The following is a 16458-nucleotide window of genomic DNA, read 5'->3' on the forward strand; positions in this document are numbered from 1 at the left end:
GCGTGGGCCTCTCACTATCGCGGCCTCTCTTGTTGCGGAGCACAGGCTCCAGACGCGCAGGCTCAGTAGTTGTGGCTCATGGGCCTAGTTGCTCCGCGGCATGTAGGATCTTCCCAGACCAGGGCTCGAACCCATGTCCCCTGCATTGGCAAGCAGATTCTCAACCACTGCGCCACCAGGGAAGCCCTGGGTATAAGTTTCTATGTTGGCAGTTATTTCTTTCAAAATATTGAAGGTATTCCACTGTATTCTATCTTTTGTAGTTGCTTTTGAGAAGTCAGCTAGAACAGGGGTCCCCCCCACCCCCATCCCTGGGCCTGCACAGCAGGAGGTGAGCGACGGGCGAGCGAGCGAAGCTTCATCTACCGCTCCCCATCGCTCCCCATTGCTTGCATTACCAGCTGAACCATCGCTTGCATCACTGGCTGAACCATCGCTTGCATCACCACCTGAAACACCCCCATGCACCCGACCAGGTCCATGGAAAAATTGTCTCCCACGAAAACCGGTCCCTGGTGCCAAAAAGGTTGGGGACCACTGAGCTAGAAATTTGTCACTCCTGCAAGGATAATCTGTCTTATTTTTCCTCTGGCTGCTTTTAAGATTTTCCAATTGTCTTTGATTTTCTGCATTTCACTATGGTGTGTGGACTTCTTTTTGTTTATCCTGTTTGGTATTTATTACACTTGAATTTGTGAATTCTGTCTCATTATTTCTGTAAAGTGCTTCAAAAATTATTTATGTCCCATTTTTTCTATCTTGTCCTTCTGGGACTCTTGATTAAGTAAATGTATGTCCTCTTTCACTTTGTCCTCTTTGTCTCTTACTCTTTTATATTTTTTATCTTTCTTTGGTTTGATCCGCATTCTGGATAACTCCTTCTGACCCATATTTAAATTCACTAACATTCTTTTCAGCTGTGTCTAATCTGTTGTTAAGCTTGTCTTCTGAATTCTTAATCTCAGTAGTTTATTTTGAGTTTTATAAATTCGATTTGGTTCTTTTTCAAATCTGCTGGGTCACTTTTTTGGCGGCACAGGCTTCGGATGCGCAGGCCCAGCGGCCACGGCCCACGGGCCCAGCCGCTCCGCGGCATGTGGGATCCTCCCGGACCGGGGCACGAACCCGCATCCCCTGCATTGGTAGGCGGACCCCCAACCACTGCGCCAGCAGGGAAGCCCACCCAGCTGTTTTATATATCTTTAAACATAGTAAAAATAGCCATCTTATAGGCTGCATCTGTTAATTCCAATTTTTGTGCATGTTGTCTGGTTTTTCTACTCATTCTCACTTGTGTTATCTTATTTCCTTTTTTGTTTTGGCTACTTGCTGGCTATTGTATTTTATTTTATTTTATTTACTTATTTATTTTTTTATTTTTGGCTGTGTTGGGTCTTCGTTTCTGTGCGAGGGCTTTCTCCAGTTGGCGGCGAGCGGGGGCCTTTCTTCATCGCGGTGCGCGGGCCTCTCACAGTCGCGGCCCCCCGTTGCGGAGCACAGGCTCCAGACGCGCACGCTCGGTAGCTGTGGCTCACGGGCCTAGGCCTAGTTGCTCCGCGGCATGTGGGATCCTCCCAGACCAGGGCTCGAACCCGTGTCCCCGCATTAGCAGGCAGATTCTCAACCACTGCGCCACCAGGGAAGCCCCAAGGCTATTGTATTTTAAAAACTATTTGTAGGAATGATTTAAAGTCTTACATGAAGATATCTTTTCCAGATCAGATTTTCATTTGCTTCTACCAGTTGCCTGGGGAACTATCAGCCTGGAATCACCTTAATCCAAGCTTAAGGCTTGAGGATCCCTGGACCACCCAGATGATGCAAACCTGGATTACCAGTGTACAAGGGCTGGTTTATTTCCAGTTTACCTTTACTTTGAAGATTGTATCCTGATTAGGATTCCATATTAATGTGGGGAGTGGGTGAGGGGGTGGTTTCTCCTACTCCTTACCTTGGATGGATCCTGAACTTGGACTTCTGTACCTTTCACTCTAAAACGCCTTAGGGTAAAAGTCACTTTAACTGCTAGACTCACCTATATGAGTTCTTGCTGTTTTCTAGATTTTGGCCTAGAGATTCCTCACTAGCTTATTAGCTCTTTGATGCTTTTAAGAACGTATATCATCCCACTTTTTAAATATCTTCAACAGGAGGGATAGTCTGAATTATCTAATCTCATTACTTGTTCTTAGATTCTTTTTCTTACATAAAGATATTGTTCTATAACCTTTCCCCTACTGTATAGACTGGCCCTTGGTAAAAATGTTGATATTCTTAAAGGTTCTGTAGAGATAGAAGGTACTTGGTTCCACTTTTTTAAAGTTAATGTGACTAACTCAGGAAGGCCTTCAAGCGTATGAATCTCTGAAAGCCCCAAGGAGCACAAAGACTTCTCTTTTTGTCTGATACTCTACTTGCCCTACTCTGAGGCTTTTTGGAGATGACAGATACACCTGTCTGAGAGAAATACTTTGTAGCTGGATTAGGGATTTTCATAGGTTTTGCATTTCCTGCCATTTAATTGGCGTAGGATAGTGGTTCCCAATGTGTGAACCTAGATCCTCTGGGTAGAGGTTGGGGGTAGGAGTGAGTTTAGCTTTATTGCGAGGCGTCTATGAAATCATAGACCTACCAACTATTGTCTGAATACCTAAGATCACAACTTTTGTCATGTGGGAGTGCACCAAAATAGTAGAAATCGTATATAGAAAACTCTGACACTACAGTTTTAGAAGGAAATTCCTACAGGATTAGGTTGACATGAAATTTGTCTCCAGAATGTTACAGATTCTTTACTGTCTACACAATGTCCAACATGTTTTGTTTTTCCATATAGGAATCCTTTTATCACTTTATGCTACCATTTATAAAAATTATAAACCATCTCTTCCTGAGAACTTTTTTTTGGTAGACAGAGGTATATCCAGTGAACAAGGATACCCTAAGAAGAATTCTCATTGTCTTTTGTTTTTTTTTTCCCCCTTGGTGATGGTTAGAATTCAGATGCTACTTGCCTCATCAATCCACAGTTCGAACCCCAGAGAAGATGGCTAGAGAAGGGTACCGAATATCTTTTTTGGACAACAAGTCTTCAGGTTCTTCTCCAGAAAAGGATTTGATACCAAAACCTGATACTTATCAGCTTACCCATGACGCCTCATTGGGTAAACGCCTGGATGTGGGTGATTCTAGACAGATTCATCCCTATCAGTTACCTTCAGATGCTGGTCTAGAAAATTATGATAGTCATTATTCTCAAAATCCATCCCTGCATGGAAGTCTTGGTAAAAGGCCTCAGACAAGCAGGAACTACCGAGAATATAGCACAAAACCTTCAAATAACATGAAGGCCACCACATCCCATTCCTGCGGAGACTTACCGACTTCTCTGTCAAACCCTGACTCCAGCACTGGAAGGCTTTTGAAGCTTAGTTCAGGTAATAGCTTCCTGTTAGACCTCTTTCATAGGCATGAAGATTGAAGTATAACTGGAAATTTTGGAATTAATATTTCTTAGATTGGGGAATTCCCTGGCAGTCCAGTGGTTAGGACTCTGTATTTTCACGGCCTAGGGCGTGGGTTCAATCCCTGGTTGGGGAACTAAGATCCTGCAAGCTGAAAATAAATAAATAAATAAATAAAGTCACCAGTGGTCCATAGAGCCTTGAGAAATCTGCAGGGTATGTGTTTAACATGATAGATATATTAGAGAAAATTTATAGACAATTTATAGAAATGCAGTTTCATAACTATATATTATTTTAGTTAAATATTGATAGCATCCTGGGACATATTTTTAGTTACATCTAGTCTTCTCTGGCCACAAGCACTTCTGTTTTGAGTTACTTTTTCAGAAAAAGCTAGTTTAAGGGTAAGAGACCACTCCTTAGTTATTTATTTATTCAACAAAATGTATTGAATACCCACTATGTGCCAGATACTATTCTATCTCTGCAGATAAAGTAGCAAACAAAAATAAACATAAAATATATGTCAGGTTATGGTAAGTGTTGTGAAGGAAAGTAACATAAGGGTATTAGAGAGTAATATGGAGGAGGTGATGTTTTAGATAGAATGGTCAGGGTAAGCTTCTCAGGTGAGATATCATAAAAGTAGAGACTTGAATGAAGTGAGAGTGTGAGCCATGTGGATAACTGGGGGGAGAAATTTTAGAAATAGTAATTTGGAAATAGTAAGTGCAAAGTTCCTGAGGCTGGAACATGCTTGGCATGTTCAAGAAACAATGAGGAGGCCAGGGCTGCTGCTGCAGAGTGAGCCAGGTAAAGAGTATAGATGAAGTCAGATAGCCAGACATTTATTCTGGGTGAGATCAGAAGCTGTTGGAGAGTTTGTAGCAGAGGAGTGACATGATCTAACTTAAGAATTACTCTGGCTGCTGAGTTGAGAATAGACAATGGAGAGCAAGGATAGAAGTTTTTAAAATTAACAGATTAGAATCTGGATAAGAGATGATGGTAGCTTGAACTAGGGAGATAGCAGTGTAGGTGGTGAGAAATAGATTCTGAATATGTTCTGAAGATAACACTCTATGATTTGTTGGTGGATTGAGGATGAAGTGTGAGAGAAGGAAGGTCAAGGATAACTCCTAGGTTTCAAGTCTGAATAACTGGAAGAATAGAGTTACCATTTTACTCAGATGGAAAGAGTGTGAGGAACAGGTTTTAGGATGGATACCAAGAGTTGGTCTTTGTCAGCTTAAGTTTGAGGTGCCTATTAAAACTTCTCAGAGATGCCAATTTGATAAGTAGACATATTAGTCTGGAGTTCAGGGAAGAAGGTGGGGCTGGGAATGAAGTGTGTGGATGGCATTAAAACAGACTAGATGAGATCTCCCCAAGGGAGTGAATATAGATAGAAAAGATATCTGAGGACTAATATGAGTCCTCCAACAATTAGAAATCTCGTAGATAAAGAGAAACCATCATGGAGAGCAAGAAAGAGGCAGCTACTAAGGTAGGAGAAAAAAAAAAGCCAAGAGGGAGTGGTATTCTGGAAGCCAAGTGAAGAATATGTTTCAAGAAGGAGGGAGTTATAAATACAGTGTCAGATGTCCTTAATAGATGTCTTTAACACTTCTGGGACTGAGAAATGATCATGGTATTTGGCAACGCATTAGTGAGCAGCTTCAGGAGATGCGTTGTTAATAAAAGCCTTGTTGAGGTGAGTTCGAGAAAGAATCAAAGGAGAAGCGGTAGAGTTACCGAGTATATATGACCCCTTCAAGGAGTTTTGCAGTGAAGGGGAGCAAAGACATGGAAATGTAGCTGGAAGGGGGATGGAATCGAGATCATGGTGGAAATGATCCAGTAGAGGGAAAATTGATGATGCAGGAGAGAAAAGGGACAATTACAAGAAAAAATATTGGGGAGTGGTCAAGAGGAGATGGAATCCAGTCCACCAGTGGAGAGGTTGGCCTTGGATAGAAGCACAGATAGTTCATCTATTACAAGAAGGAAGGGAGGGAATTTATAGACACAAATACAGATGGAATTGGTAGATTTAGTGGTTAGATCACATAGATGTTTTCTTTGATTGCCTCTCTTTTGCTCAGAGACATAAAGAGATCAGCAACTGAGAGTGAGGAGTGGGGAGAAGGTGTTGGAAGTTTGAGGAGAAGAGAGATGTGAAATAGTGATCTCAAAGAATAGAAGAGTAGGACTTCCCTGGTGGTCCAGTGGCTAAGACTCCTCGCTCCTAATGCACGGGGCCCAGGTTTGATCCCTGGTCAGGGAACTAGATCCCACATGCCTCAACTAAAGATCCTGCATGCTGCAACTAAGACCCAGCGCAGCCAAATAAATAAATAAATAAACATTTTAAAAAATGAGAAAAGAATTTGGAAAAGAGTAGATACATGTATATGTAAAACTGAATCACTTTGCTGTACACCTGAAACCAATATAACATTGTTAATCAACTATACTCCAATATAAATTAAAATTTAAAAAAAGAATAGAAGAGTAAATTGATTAGAGTAATGTATTAGGATAGCCGGGCCCAGTTAAGATAGTGGTTATGAATTTAAAGTGAAGATGTTGGAAAGAGATATATGTTGTTCTCCAGTCACTTCCCACTGCTCTGCTGTAGGCTTGGAGTATGTGCACAGTTGGATTTAACCAGAGTTGGAGTTTTGTCAGGTGGAGGGAGAGAGAAAGGGTCCAGAAAGTTGAGGGTATATACTAGGGAGAGATCATTATGACCCTGGGACTCCAGACAAGGTAAGGATGGAAGTAAGACATGAGAGAGTTGAAGAGCAGGTTCATCTCCTGGCCTGTTTCCTTCACAGATCTGTATGCCACAACCCATTTCAACAGCGACCCTGCTCTGCTGGTGAATGTAGAGCAAAACTTATCCACCAGCCTTGGCGATTTAACACCAGCACATGGTTCTTTCCCAAACAACACCATCCTGGGAGACTCTCTGCGGACACTGCTGTTGCCTACTGGGACTTCAGAAAACAGAGAGAGTTTGACCAAGGGGTCATTAAGCCCATCGAGAAGAGGATTCAAACGGAAAGAAAATATCCTTGATACCCTGAATCCAAAACATGGTTTCAGAGATGCTACAGGCAGCGAGGCAAGTGTTGGCTTGTTTGTGCTTGTGCAAAATCACATCAGGTCCAAGAGCAGAATGGGGTTCTGTTTTGGTGGTGGTGCTTCGGATGAAAAGAGGTAGAAATTCAAAGGGATTTTCAGAGGCCAGTGGGTAATACTGCCAGGCCAAAGCCTGTGATTCTTTTGCCCTTGGGAAGGTCATTCCCCTTCTGCAGCATTTCCTCATTTATGTCACAGGGAGCAGGGTCCCTAATCTTCTTCCAGAGCATAAACATGGTGGAGAAGTACATTGATAATAAGAAGTGGTGAACAGAGTTTACCACAGGAAGGAATGCAGAAGTTGCCAGGGCCTCAGGGTTGGCTGAAGAGTGATCTCTGTAGCATTGATGTTTATAATCCTATCATGTTTACACATTTGCTTTGGCTACAAATCACTAACTTGCTTGGGATCTTTCTTCTAAAAGCATTGCTTTCCTGTCCAGGAATTTAAATTATTCCAATTTTTTCCAAGATGAATTAGATTAAGAAGATGAATTAGATTTTCCAAGGGATTTTTAGCTGAGAATGAACAACAAATCAAGAGCCATTCCCACATATACAATATAATCATTTCATAAAATTGTAGTATGATAGTTAGTGTTGTTCTTACTTAGTAACTAAGTGTTGTTGCTGCCGTTGCATACATCCCTCCATGGAGAATGCCTTCTTCTCTCCTCTCATCTGTTTGAATATTAATTTTTCTCCAGGCCCTACTTCCATCATGAAGCTTTCTTCTCATTAGTTAAAAGAACTATAGCTCTTGGGGCATGCTCTTCCCTTGAACCCATAATCTTTGTCATACGAATCATTTAATCATTTACTGCCTTGTGAGAAAGCAGGGGATTTGGTCAAAAACAACTATTTCTAGTCACTTATTTTTCAGTTGATGGAAATCTTTTTGCACATTGACATGGGTTTATAAGGGGGTTTTGTTGTTTCGTTGGTTGGTTTTTTTACCCTTTAAATACTTTCTGTTCAGTTTTCAAAACTTTGGAGGTGGTTGTAATTTTTGTGCACCAAAGGGGGCAGTCTTGTAATACTTTTTTGACTTTTTGGTCCTTTTTTGTTTTCCATTTTTAGCCACTGATGCCTATTTTTCCAGACAAAGAGCACTGGTGTTAATGTATTTAGGGTGAAGGTACAGAAACACTTAGGATATTTGGGTGCTATATTAATAAGACGTGTTCTAGGAGATTTTTCCACCTCTATTTCATGTGATAGGATTGTTAAAATAGCAATTAAAATCTCAATGCACTTTTCTGGACTATCTTAAAAATTCCCATTTATTTTTTCCTGTTAGATACTATATTTCTTTATATGAAAAGTTGTAAAAGACCTGTTTGAATATAAATATAAAAGAAATACACTGTTCAGTTTCTAGAAAGGTATAAATCAGAATAGCATTTAAAAAGTTATAACTTGAGGATATGGGGAGGGGGAAGGGTGAGCTGTGACAAAGCAAGAGAGAGGCATGGACATATATACACTACCAAACGTAAGGTAGATAGCTAGTGGGAAGCAGCCGCATAGCACAGGAATATCAGATCGGTGCTTTGTGGCCGCCTGGAGGGGTGGGATAGGGAGGGTGGGAGGGAGGGAGATGCAAGAGGGAAGAGATATGGGAACATATGTATATGTATAACTGATTCACTTTGTTATAAAGCAGAAACTAACACACCATTGTAAAGCAATTATACCCTAATAAAGATGTTAAAAAATAAATAAATAAAGTTATAAAAAATAATCCCATATAAAAAAACACACAAAATTAAACCAAACATGAATTTGTGAAAATTTATTTTTGACCAACTGACTTTAGAATCATAGACAAATTGTTAAAATTAATTTTTAGGGCTTCCCTGGTGGCGCAGTGGTTGAGAGTCCGCCTGCCGATGCAGGGGACGCGGGTTCGTGCCCCGGTCTGGGAAGATCCCACATGCTGTGGAGCGGCTGGGCCCGTGAGCCATGGCCGCTGAGCCTGTGCGTCCGGAGCAACAGGAGAGGCCACAAGAGCAAGAGGCCCGCGTACCACAAAAAAAAAAAAAAAAAAAAAAATTTTAAAAGCCATGAGGCATGGCTTTTCAGCTTTTAATTTGGTGAAAATTAAAAGTAACAAAATTATTCCAAAGTTCATTAAAAAAATTATCCCCCCCCTCACTGCATTGTGATAAATGAAAGAAAATACGTAAAGGCATGTATGTGTTTCTAAGTTGTTCCATGATGCGTACACAGAATTACCAATACATGAAAAACCAATGACAGTAAATATCCATTTTTGACAAGATCCTCTCAAGTGGGCTTGTAGTGTAACCAGTTTTTCTATGACTTTTCTTCCTAATCAGATTGTTAACTTCTTAAGGACCCATCTTTTACTTCATCATATGTTCACAGTCCTTATGTAGAACTCTCCATGCACATGATCAGTGTTCAGTACAGATCTGTTGAATAAATGTTTATCCCATTTGTAATGCTTTTCCTTATTAATTATAGACCATCTGTGTGACTCAAGTCATAGGTATCACTGTCTGGTGTTCTGCTTCACAGTTGTCATATATGACAGCATTATCTAATTAATCATCTATAGTTTTAATATCAAAAGAGCCAAAGATTGAGAAATAATTTGGCTGTTTTTAATATATAACAGCTTTCTTGAAGTCCCTTGAGACCCTACAGAAAAGATTTGTAGATTGATCTGTCCAGTAAAATTCCCAATTGTTTTTTATTCATTCAGACATGACTAAATAAATAGACATATACATCATATCTGAATGAATAAACAATTGGGAGTTTCATTGGAGAGCTCTACCTATATATCTATATACATAAGATTCTTACTGAATAAAAAGTATCTTTAGTACTGGGTCCAACAATAACATTTAACATAACATTTAAAATGTTATGGGATATTTATGTTCATTATATATTAATATACTAAATATAAGCTTATGAGTTATGACTTTTATTAAATTACTCCCCATTTTATTTTATGATATATAATACCTTAAAAAATGTTCTGCAGTTTAATCTTTCCATATTACATAACATAATACATTGGGCCATAGACATAGGTGTTAAAACATTTTTTGTTTTCTTCTAAAAATCTCTACAGAAAATTATCATAGAAGATACTGTTACCTTTGAAATTATCCTTGTATATATTATTGTATTTGCCTTAGACATTAATATTTTATTCAAATCCAAACTGAAAGATGAAACCAACTTTCTTTTTTTTCTTTTTTTAATGTTAACACTTTTTTGTGTGTGTGTGTGTGGTATGCGGGCCTTTCACTGTTGTGGCCTCTCCCATTGCGGAGCACAGGCTCCAGACACGCAGGCTCAGCGGCCATGGCTCACGGGCCCAGCCACTCCGCGGCATGTGGGATCTTCCCGGACCAGGGCACGAACCCATGTCCCCTGCATCGGCAGGCGGACTCTCAACCACTGCGCCACCAGGGAAGCCCAATGTTAACACTTTAAATGTCTGGATTTTTACTTCCCTTATTGCATTAGAATGACAAATGGTTGGTTTTTTTGTTTTTTTTCTTGAGCCTCTCTCTAGTGACCTGGGCAGTTTGCATGGTTTGCCAGGAAACCACAGTCCCCCAATCTCTGCCAGAGCATCCCATGTGGCCACTGTCCTCAGACAGCTCCTGGAGCTTGTGGATAAGCACTGGAACGGTTCCGGCTCCCTCCTCCTCAACAAGAAGTTTCTGGGTAAGTGAGTGCATTCTCAGTTCCTGGAGAAGGGCTCAGACCTTGCTTCTGCTTCGTGTTTCTGCTCTATGTTCTGATAAAAGCCACTCAGTCCCCTTAACTTGCAAGGAAAACTGTTCTCATGATCACTTACCAAAATTTCTCAGCCACACAGTGATTGACAAACCTGCATTTTTCTTATAATCTTCTTCTAACCTGTTGTTTGTTTGCTTGTTTGTTTTTGGCTGCACAGAACAGCTTGCAGGATCTTAATTCCCCGACCAGGGATCGAACCCCGGGCCCACTGCAGTGAAAGCACCGAGTCCTAACCACTGGACCTCTAGAGAATTCCCTTCCCTGTTTGTTTTTATCAGCACTCTTCCCTCATGTACCAATTGTCTTTTTCCTCCTGTAAGTTTTTCTTGACAGTATTTGAGTGATGAGATATAAAATAGAGCATGGTCATGTTAATGATTACAAAAGGATTTAATGATCCTTGGGAAAGTGCCAACAATAAATACAACAGAAATTGGGTTTGATCATTAGAGTTCTGAGATGCCTGTTGAAATATTCGATTCGAAAAATATGATTCAAAAAACTCCAGTGACTAAATGATGTGGACTCTTTTTTAGGGCTTCTTTTTTAGGAACTTGGGAGAAAACAGTTTTGCAAATATTGTCCCCATGTGTTTATTTGTTGTTTAATGTAAGAAGAATTCAAGGAGCTGTTGGTGGTGGTAAAAGTTTAAGTAAAAAACTAGAAACTTTAAAGTTGTTTGGGCTTAACTTTTCTTTTTTTTAAATTTCTTTTATTTATTTATTTTTGGCTGCGCTGGGTCTTCGTTGCTGTGCGCGGGCTTTCTCTAGTTGTGGTGAGTGGGGGCTACTCTTTGTTACAGTATGAGGACTTCTCATTGTGGTGGCTTCTCTTGTTGCGGAGCACGGGCTCTAGGCGCGCGGGCTTCAGTAGCTGTGGCTCACGGACTTAGTTGCTCCAAGGCATGTGGGATCTTCCCGGACCAGGGCTCAAACCCGTGTCCCCCTGCATTGGCAGGCAGATTCTTAACCACTGCACCACCAGGGAAGCCCTCTTTTTTTCATTTCTAAAGGGACATACAGGAAAAGAAGTCTTAGCGCAGTTACTTTCCTTCCCACATTGATCCTTTGCTCTTGTTTTGTAGGAAATTATTCCCAGGAGCCACTCATCAGTGATTAGATAATAGCACAGAGCATGCACTCACGTGGGTCTGCTGTTGTTTCTCCATAGATGTGGGATATAATTTTTTTAATTAATTTTATTTATTTATTTATTTATTTTTGGCTGCATTGCGTCTTCCTTGCTGCGTGCGTGCTTTCTCTAGTTGCAGTGAGCGGGGGCTACTCTTCGTTGCGGTGCATGGGCTTCTCATTGTGGTGGCTTCTCTTGTTGCGGAGCACAGGCTCTAGGCACGCGGGCTTCCGTAGTTGTGGCGCATGGGCTCAGTTGTTGTAGCTTGCGGGCTCTAGAGTGCAGTCTCAGTAGTTGTGGCGCACAGGTTTCGTTGCTCCGTGGCATGTGGGAATTTCCCAGACCAGGGCTTGAACCCTTGTCCTCTGCATTGGCAGGCGGATTCTTAACCACTGCGCCACCAGGGAAGCCCATAATTTTTTATCTCCATCATGAAACATCTCTTACAGCCACTTACTAAATTCTTGAAAAAAGGGGATATTAGATTACCCTGTTTGTCCTACAGAGCTGGTAGTTATTGACCAGGAATTCTGTGCTTTAGCTTTTAAGATTGGCCCATGTGCCCAACCTGAATTTTTGGCAGGTCCTGCCCGAGATCTGCTTCTGACTTTGGTAGTCCCTGCTCCTTCTCAGCAGTGGTGTCACTCACGTCCTGAAGATACATCAAAAGCCTCCCACAAGAGGGAGATGGAACTGAAGAAGACGGGGCAGCTGGTCCCTAATGACATGGTATGCTGCTCTCAACTTCTTTTCCTACTCTTCCTTTACTAGAAAAGGATGGGGCACAAGACTAGAACAGGTCTGTGCCATAAAGAACATCATCACCATGAGCATCTAGATGTTTCTGAACTGAAATATAGAAAAGTCAGTCTGTGCAAATCTGGAACACAAAACTTGCAGGGACAGCTTGGAGGTTTTGCAGGGAAGACTCCCTAATCCTAGCCCTAATCCAAAAATTCTAAGGAAAGACTTGAAATGGAAAAAGAAAAAAAAAAAAGGCCCTAGAATGAAAACATTTAGGACCATGTTCTTGAAGGTTATGGTTTGATTCAGATGAGGGAAGTTAGATGTCTCTGGGATTATCTTTCCTCCCTTCTGATGGAGAGCCCTAAACCAGGGGCCATTCCTAGAGTGTTAGGCTGCTGGCTCTGGGAGGGAAAGAAGGGACTCATATTCTTAGGCTTTTTTCCCCCCTTTTCTTAACATTAGAGGATTTTCAGGCATCCAGTTTAGTTTCTAGAAACTTTAGATAGGTGACTCAGATGTTGGCCACTTGTCAAAACAACCACTTGTTCTGCAAGAGTAGTGGATAACTCACAGGAAAGATTGCAATTGCATGTGATAAATTTGTTTGCTGCACTTGAGCTATGTTTACCGATGAATTAAAATTCTAGTGAGAAAGAGAGATGCTGACCTCCATTCAGTTTATCACTAAACAGAGGAAAGATTTTTTCAGTTTTCTAAAAGCAGTCCTCAGAATTTCAGATTCTTAATGTGTTTGTATTTTGTTTTCTAATCTAAAGGAAAGTTTGAAGCAAAAACTGGTCAGAGTGCTGGAGGAAAACCTTATTTTGTCAGAAAAAATCCAGCAATTGGAGGAAGGTGCTACCACCTCGATTGTGAGTGGGCACCAGTCCCACACTTATGGTAAGTTCAGGAAAGCAATGTGTGGTGCATCCCAAGACAACCGTTTGTTTATAGATGGCCCGTTTAATAAGCTTCGTCATCCAGAGCTTACATGGCTTCCTAAATGGAAACAACCATCTAGCTTCAGAGTTGTAATGCAGGTGACTTGAGTTACCAGAGTAAAAGAGTTTACTCTTTTATCAGTGTAAAGCATTTACAAATGTGTTATTATTGTCATTATTTTTGAGAAGGACACTTGTTTTTTCTGATTATAGCAGAAGATCGTGTTCTTTACAGAAAGTTTGAAAAATATAAGGAAAATATAATCTCACTACCCAGAAATAACTACAATTAGTGTTTTTGGTATATTTTCTTCACCATATGCCTATACATATATTTAACTCAGAATTAAAATTTGTGTCTTGATTTTTAAAAACTAATTTATGTACAACAAAATACACACATTTTAAGTTTGATGAGTTTTGACAGATATATATATTCATTTAACTCCATCCCAGTCAAAATACAGAACACTTCTGTACTCTAGAAGGTTTGACCCTTGTGCACTCAGTTCCCGCTACTCTCTACCCTAGGCAATTGATTTCTACAACCTAATGTTATTAATTTAATAGCACAGGCATTTCCTATAATGTTACACGAATATACCATATTTCTCTATTCAGTCCTCTATATAGTTGTTTTTAATGTTAGCTATTATAAATAAAGCTGCCACTTTTATATTATAAATAATTCTAAGAATTTCCAAACATTCGAAAGACCTGAAATAGAAGAAAAGACCCTAGAGTGAAAATGCTTCTCTAAGATTCTCTTTCTTCTCTTCTGATGGAGCTAAGAGTCCTAATATTTATGCTGTGATAAATAATGCAGCTATTAATATCTGTGTATATAAATCTTTGTGTACATTTTAGACTATTTTCCTAGCAGACATTCCTAGAAGTAGAATTAGTGGGTCAAAAGATGTGGACATTTTTGAGGTTTACACACATCATGAGGTTACACACATCATTCCCAAGAAGGATGGTTTCAGTTTACACTCATATCGGCAGTAAGTATGTATTTGAATGCCTTTTCATTTCACCCTTGCCAACACTGGGTATTATATTTTTTTGCCATTATGATAAGTGAAAAATAATATCCCATTGAATTCTTGATTTGTACTACTTTATTATTAGTATAGTTTAGGTATATAAAGTCTACCTCGACTTTAAGCTTCTAGCTCAGCACCCACAAACAAACATTATGGGTATTTGGATTTTGATTTGGAAATCAGCATTGAATTTCCAGAGTTGAATCTCATCACTATCTGATATTCATAAGCCTGAATAATCAAGACATCATTCTCCACTTACCTGCACTGAAAATAAATAGGTGTTTATTCACTAGATACCTACTTTCTTTTTTTTTAAATAAATTTATTTATTTAATTTATTTATTTTTGGCTGCGTTGGGTGTCCGTTGCTGCGCGCGGGCTTTTCTCTAGTTGCGGCAAGCGGGGGCTACTTTTCGTTGAGGCGTGCGGACTTATCATTGCAGTGGCTTCTCATGTTGCGCAACACGGGCTCTAGGCACGCGGGCTTCAGTAGTTGTGGCTCGCAGGCTCTAGAGCACAGGCTCAGTAGCTGTGGCGCACGGACTTAGTTGCTCCGTGGCATGTGGGATCTTCCCAGACCAGGGCTCGAACCCATAGTCCCCTGCATTGACAGGCGGGTTCTTAACCACTGCGCCACCAGGGAAGCCCTAGATACCTATTTTCAATCAGCCATGAGACCCAGTTTTCTATTTTGGATTACTGGTGATAAATACAGCTGTTGCAGCCCTGATTTCCACCTTCCAGAACCTTGCTACTCAAAATGTGAGCCACACATCGCAACATTAGCATCACCTGGGAGCTTGTTAGACCTATAGAACATCTGGCCTCACCTCAGACCTACTGAATTAGAATCTGTTTTCTAAAAAGATCCCCAGGTGATCTGTAAGCATATTAAAGTTTAAGTACTGTTCTAGAAGACTGACTTGCTTAGGACCAGAGTTCCTGTGCTTTTACCTACCTTATTATTGCAGGCAGTGGCAACATATTTGGAAAGCTAGATATGCCTTGGCCACAAATCCAGTTTCTGAAAGCACTCATTGAGCTACTGTCATGTGCCTGACACAGTTCTAGATGTTTTACATATTCCGTACAGAGTGAAGGACATACATTCATGAACTAAAATGGAGAATACAAGGAGACCAAATATGTGTTGACTGCCTGTGCTATGTGAGCACAGATGTCTCACTGACTCCTTATAACAGTGCTACCCGGCAGGGTTACTAGCTCTAGTGAAACTCACCAAAATGAACTAACGTGCAAGATTAAGTGGTTGAATTTTAATTCAGATATGTCTGTTGCGAAACCCTATATTCTTGCCACTATATCTGCTGTTTCCAAGGGAGGGAATGATGAATGGAGGGTGGAGGTGGGTGCAGTGGGGCTCCCAACTCTTCAAGATGTCTCCCTGATCACTCAAGCTCTGCTCAAAGACTAGCCGCTTGGAATCCTCTCACCCCTGGCTACTGTAACCTTTGTAGATGATCTTCTGCACAAAAACCAACAGCTGAACATGCAGGTGGCTTGCCTGAACCAGGAGCTTGCCCAGCTGAAAAAGCTGGAAGAGATAGTGGCCCTTCTCCACGAAAGTCAGAGGTAGGACTGGGTCCATCTAGCTGACTTCTGGAAGCAGATATTTACTTTCCTTTATCTCTTTTGTTTTACTTGGCAAGTTAATATCTATATACTTTTCAAATTAACTCTATTCTGTGTGCAAACCACCTGTATCCAGGCCAGTTTGCTCAGGGATCAAAATACTGCTTTCCAGAGCACACCAGTTTCTGATTCAGCAGATCTGGGTTGGGAACTGAGAATTTGCATTTCTAGTAAGTTTCCAGGTGATGCTCTTGCTTCTGGCCTAGGGACCACACTTTGAGAACATTAAGATATATATCTTTAGTGATGCTATATTTTACAGTAACTTGAAATAATTCTTCTGTGTGTTGTTAAACCATCAATTCAATATACAGGTTCAATTCATTTCATTTTGTTTGATTCATAGGGAATATTTTTATTATTTTGATTTAATCTTGTGTATAATTAATGTAAAACTTACATGGTCCCAAAGTCAGATCCACAAAATCAGATAAATTCAGACAAATCTAGCTTCCTTACCTGTCTCCTCTATCCTTTCCTTCCTTCCCACTAGCCTTCCATTGCAGGTGTGGGTGTGTATTTGTGTTCCCCCTC

The 16458-nt window shown here is 40.5% G+C and overlaps 1 protein-coding gene across 3 annotated transcripts in view; it reads left to right on the top strand.

Annotated features, from left to right (window-relative positions):
- The window catches only part of LRRC36 (leucine rich repeat containing 36), a 34171-nt gene that overhangs the window by 16673 nt on the left and 1040 nt on the right, over positions 1-16458 (top strand). Inside the window, exons 1-6 of one of the 3 annotated variants that reach the window (XM_060131875.1) lie at positions 3047-3437; positions 6308-6597; positions 10163-10328; positions 12118-12263; positions 13058-13181; positions 15750-15864. In XM_060131875.1, the coding sequence (XP_059987858.1) occupies positions 3047-3437; positions 6308-6597; positions 10163-10328; positions 12118-12263; positions 13058-13181; positions 15750-15864 (1232 nt within the window). Of the gene's footprint in view, positions 1-3046; positions 3438-6307; positions 6598-10162; positions 10329-12117; positions 12264-13057; positions 13182-15749; positions 15865-16458 lie in introns of those variants that run through there. The other 2 variants (XM_060131874.1, XM_060131876.1) reach the window with 2 other exon arrangements.

Source organism: Lagenorhynchus albirostris, chromosome 19, assembly GCF_949774975.1.
Source record: "Lagenorhynchus albirostris chromosome 19, mLagAlb1.1, whole genome shotgun sequence".
NCBI classification, from domain to species: domain Eukaryota; kingdom Metazoa; phylum Chordata; class Mammalia; order Artiodactyla; family Delphinidae; genus Lagenorhynchus; species Lagenorhynchus albirostris.